A 5,546-nucleotide genomic window follows, 5' to 3' on the forward strand; every position below is an offset into this window, starting at 1 on the left:
CTGTAAACAAAGCAGAGCTGCGCTTATGAACAGCAATGATACAGCGTTTCCTTGGTTATCGCTGTAAAGAAAGCCGCGCTGCACTTATGAACAGCAATGATTCAGCGTTTCCTTGGTTACCGCTGTAACCAAAGCAGCTGCTGCACTTATGAACAGCAATGATACAGCGTTTCCTTGGTTACCGCTGTAACCAAAGCAGCGCTGCACTTATGAACAGCAATGATACAGCGTTTCCTGGGTTACCGCTGTAAACAAAGCAGCACGGCATCTAAATGAATCGTGATTTGTTTAGCATCTCAACCGATTTGAATCGTCACATATTTGAATCGATTTTCAACCGGCTCCTAATCGTTACATCCCTAATATTGGGTTCATGAAGGCTTAGGCTCAGATGAGGACCGAACCGAGAAGTGAGACACATTAAAGACCAGAATATATTTTTATAATATTAAACAATTTTTATTGATATTAAAATCGTTTAATATTAATAGTTATAGTAAAGTTGTTTTTAAAATTAAACATATTTTATTGATATTAAAATATTAATAGTTTAGTAATAAAGTTGATTTTAATATTAAAAACGATGGCATTATTTAATATTAAAGTGCTTTTTTTTTTAGTTAAACTAATACTTTTAAATTAATATTACAATATTTTAAGTAATAGTTAATAGTTGTTTTTAATTACTTAAAAACAAATGTTTTTTGTAATTAATATTAACATTACTTCTAATTAATACTAAAGTTGTTTTTAATAACACATTTTAAATTATTTAATTATTTTAATTAATACTTTAACATTGATTAATAGTTAGTATTATTCACTTTAACTAAAAACAGCTAATTAATAATTTAATTGATATTAAAATAGTATTAAAAAATTAATCATATTAAAATAAAAATAGTATTAAATAATTAATAATATTATTAAAATAACTATAGTTAATTGAAGTTTTTTTTACTAATAAAACTATTATTTAATATTAATAGTTAGTCATTTAATTAAACTGATATTAAAATAGGATTATATAATACTAAAATAATGATATTTATTATTAAAGTAGTTTTAATATTAAAAACAATTTTTAATATTAAAAGTTACATATTTACTTTTTAAATATAAAAATATTGTTAATATTTAAAATTAGTTGTTTTTAATGTTAAAAACTAATCTTCTTAATTTTTAAAATATTTTTATACAAATTAAAAGTTAATATTAAAGTCATTTTTAATGCAAAATTACTTTGAACACTTCAGCAGCTGTATAGCATTATAGTGGCAGGCAAACATGTGAAAATCAAGTTATTATTGCATGAATAGGAATCCATGCATGGTTATTGTTAACTGAAAGTATAAGAGAAATTACATTATATTATATTAAAGTTTAAGTTGAAGTACTACAATAACTAAAACTGAAATAAAAATTAAATGGACATAATAAAATATAAATAGAATAGTAATAAAAATGACAAAAACACTTAACTTAAACGCGTTTAAAACAGAAAATGTGAAAAATTCTAAAATTAAAATGAATAGAAATTATAACAGCATATTATTAATAATAAAATAACACTGTTGAGTGGTGTTCATGTCTCCGAGGTCAGGAAATGTGGTTCCTTCTGCAGGAAAACAAGCTCCGTAAAGAACAAGCGGCCAAAGCCGAGAAAAGAAAGCAGCAGCTGGTGGACGAGGAGTCCAAGAGACAGAAGGGAGAAGACGGGAAGATAAGTGAGTCGTAACAAACTATTCCTGTCTGTAACTCTGCTTGTGCTCAGCTCTTCAGTTCTCTGAAGAATACAGATGTTCATGAAGCAGGAATCAGTTTTCATTTCACATCACGAATAGAAATCTGTTTTCAGTCAGAAAAAATAGCTGCATCAGTGATAAATTAAAAACTAATGTTTAAATGTTTTTCATTAATATTAAAATATTTTAATATTTTATAGTTACTATTGAAGTCATTTTAATCATTTTAAAACGTTTTGTAATTAATGATAAAATTATAAAATATAGTTAGTATTAGTTGTTTTGATTAATAAACTAATATTTGTAATATTACAATATTTTCATATTCGTTAAGTTTAATATTAGAGTTTTTTAATTATTAAAATGGTAGTTAATAGTAATTTTTAATTTATTTAAAAACTAATGTTTTGATTTAATATTACAGTATTTTAATATAAATTAAGTCATTTTTTATTAAAAACTAATGTTTTTTTTAATTAATATAAAGTTGTTAAAGTTAGTATAAAGTTGTTTTAATATTAAAACCTTTTTTAACTAATATTACGATATTTTAATATCAAGTAATACTTATTATTAAAGTTGTTTTAAATAAAAACTAATGGTTTCTTATTAATATTAAAATATAGTGAATATTAAAGTCATTTTTAATATTAAACAAAGTGTTTTAATTAATATTACAATATTTTTATAAGTAATAGTTAACAGTTGTTTTTAGTTCATTAAAAACTACAATTTTAATATTGATAAATTAAAAGCTAATGTTTTCTAATTAATATTAAATTAGTAATTATACTTAATATTAAGTGTAATATTAAAGTGTATAATTAAAAAAATATTTTAAGTAATAGTCATTTAATAAGTAGTCATTTTTAGTTAAAAAGTAAAATATTGTAATATTAAATAAAATATATTAATATTTAATATTAAAGTCATTTTAATTAATCTAATGTTTATCTAATATTACATTTATACGGTTAAAGTTGTTTTTTAATATTATAAAATTATTTTTAAGTAATATTAAAATGTTTTAATTTTAATTAATAGTTAAATATAAAACTTTGCAATATTTTACTAAGAAATCGTTAAGTTCACAGTAATGTTTAATTAACTAAAAACTCTATTTAATATTGTAGTATTTTAATATTAAGTTACATTACATAAAATTAAAGTTGTTTTATTGAAAAACTATTGTTAACTAATATTAATTTAATAAATTTAAATGAAAAAAATATTTGTATATTAAATTAAATTTCATTTCATATTAAAAGCTATTTTTAATTAAAATAAAAATATTTTAGTATTAATTCATATTTAAATGCAAGTCGTTTTTATGTAATTATGTTAATGAAATGCTAATGAATGTTATATATCATAAGAAATCTGTGTTCTGTCAGTCCGTCGAGGCGCGGCTCCGCAGGACGATGGCTGCATCATCGATCAGCTTCTGGCCGACATTCGAAAGGGTTTCCATCTGAGAAAGACTCGTCCCAGGTGCGAAACGGAAAGCCCTCCTAGTGAAATGCATAGAGATATGGGAGCGTCCGGTAAGAACCATCAGCCTGTCCGGCTCTAAAGCGGCTCCAATGCAAAAGTCTCCTCTGGCTCACGCGCTGCTCTCTACAGTGCTGGACTGAAGGGGTCCGACTGCGAGCAGCTGCTGGATTTACTGTAACCTTCACTGCAGTCCAGCTTTTATTGAAACTATTAATGATTGGCGAGTTTCTGACCCCTTGTGCGTCCAGTCTCTCTTAAAGAGGCGGTGTGTGGTCGGAGCTTTAGACTTTTGGGATTTGAGCCTGATTCCTCACTTCCTGCTGCTCGACCGATCAGCTCTGCAGCTTCTGATTGGCTGTTCGCACCAGTCTGAGCTGTCAATCACGTGCCAGTGATATTAAACGCTTCATTGTTGGCAAAGCTGCATGTCAGTGTGAACTGTAAACACAAGCTGTGAACTGTAAAATGGGTAGTTGACATGATTATTATTATTATTTTTTCAACATCAATATTTCTGAATTTTCCTGTAAATGGTGACAATTTCTTTTAGGTTATCCAGCATTTTATTCAGCTTTATGTAGGGCGGCACAATTAATCGCAATAGGGCTTAGTGCTTTAAAACCCTGCCGTTTTCAATCAAAATAAAAGTTAACGTTTGAAAATTTAAGACATTTAGAAAATTAAGCCATAAATATTTGTATTTAAAATTTTCAGTACTGTGTACAATAAATAAGTTACAATAAACTGTACCATAAAATATTCTTATTTTATAATATTTATTTTAATTTATTTATTTTATAAATACATTTTTTTTTACTCGTGCAGCTCTATCTATTTAGCTTCACTAGTGTATGTCAGATGGTTCTGCAGAGCGACTCATTTTTGGAAGTACTGCTTAATTTATAGTAATAACATGCAGAATAATTAAAGAAAAATTAGGAAAATATTGGGAAGAAATTAGAGTATGTCACACGGCAGGACATCGATGTCAACGACCCAAACACGAGCTGTATGCTGCATGTGAACTAAAGCAACACACGCAGAGTTTATCATTCTGCAGAGCACTCGTCTGTATCTTGTAAGTTAAACCGACTCTCAAAAGAGCGCTGGCTTTGCTTCATGCTTCATCTCCATCCGACACGCGCTTCTGTTCCTGAACAAACCCGTCTCTTCTCGTCCCAAAGCAGCAAGTGTCAGGTCTGCCGGAGAAGAAGCTGGATCAGCCCCGGTTTCTACTCCAGGAGATCCGGCCGAAGGCTGCGGCACCAGTCCCAGTGCTGAAGAGACCTCAGCGGAGAGCCTGAAGGAGCTTCGGTCCCCTGACATCCAGCCTACAGCCTTCAGTCCAGCACCAAACACTCAGGAGCCAGCCGACACGTCACCCAGCTGCCTCACCACTGCCAACACTGACCAGAATCACAACGGAAATAACATCAGGTGTGCAGACGATGTCGTGAAGAGAAGAGACGAGCCGCTTCAGTCGCGTAACACTCGCACGCATGACGATGCTAACGAGTCGGCGTGTGATGATGTCGACGGAGTGATGTCACAAGCCCCGCCCACTCCCTCTGAAGGCCCCGCCCCCCTGAAACCTGAGAATAAAAAACATTTCTTACAAAAAAACAAAAAAGGCAGTAATGAAGGTAATCTATTTAAATATCTAATAAAGGTCATGATTTTCAGCATCGAAAGTGTGTTTTTAAAACATTTCGCTAATATTTTGGTTTGCAAACACAGTGAAAATTTTATTTATAAAGCTAACATTTATTATTAAAATATTATGAAATAATATTTTAATGTTTAACATCGATTTGCTAAAGTCAAGCTGCTGGGATATTTCTGGAAAACGCATTATAAAACATGTCCGAGTCACAGTTCATCCCAAAATAAAAATAAAATGGGAGTTTAAAAAGAAAATCTGGAAATTCTTACTTTTTCCAAATCAAAATTTTCTATCACAGTTATTTACATTATTTCTTCAATCAATTCAAAGCACTACAAGTACTACATTTAAATCTTTAAAAAATATATAACATCTATATAAGATGTTATAGTATATAAACAACATATATGTATGTATGTGTATATATATATATATATATATATATATAATATATACGCAGTTTTTAAACAACCCAAATTTATTTTATTTATTTCATATTTCCCCCCACCCAAATTCTCTTTACTATAATATATTATTATGATTATTATTATAAAACAATTTTCAACCCACCCAAATATATATTTGTCATAAAAATATATCTTTTTTTTTTTTTTTTTAATCCCATTCAAATTCTTATTGCTACA

General features: G+C 28.8%; 1 protein-coding gene across 1 annotated transcript in view; it reads left to right on the forward strand.

The window, feature by feature from the left end:
• Window positions 1-5,546, forward strand: part of LOC107716040 (inverted formin-2) — a 46,122-nt gene that overhangs the window by 37,146 nt on the left and 3,430 nt on the right. Inside the window, exons 21-23 of the mRNA XM_016522360.1 lie at window positions 1,625-1,727; window positions 3,140-3,289; window positions 4,424-4,882. Coding sequence (XP_016377846.1) covers window positions 1,625-1,727; window positions 3,140-3,289; window positions 4,424-4,882 — 712 coding nt within the window. The remainder of the gene's footprint in view (window positions 1-1,624; window positions 1,728-3,139; window positions 3,290-4,423; window positions 4,883-5,546) is intronic.

This window comes from Sinocyclocheilus rhinocerous, unplaced genomic scaffold (assembly GCF_001515625.1).
Source record: "Sinocyclocheilus rhinocerous isolate Xijiao unplaced genomic scaffold, SAMN03320098_v1.1 scaffold1862, whole genome shotgun sequence".
Taxonomy (NCBI): domain Eukaryota; kingdom Metazoa; phylum Chordata; class Actinopteri; order Cypriniformes; family Cyprinidae; genus Sinocyclocheilus; species Sinocyclocheilus rhinocerous.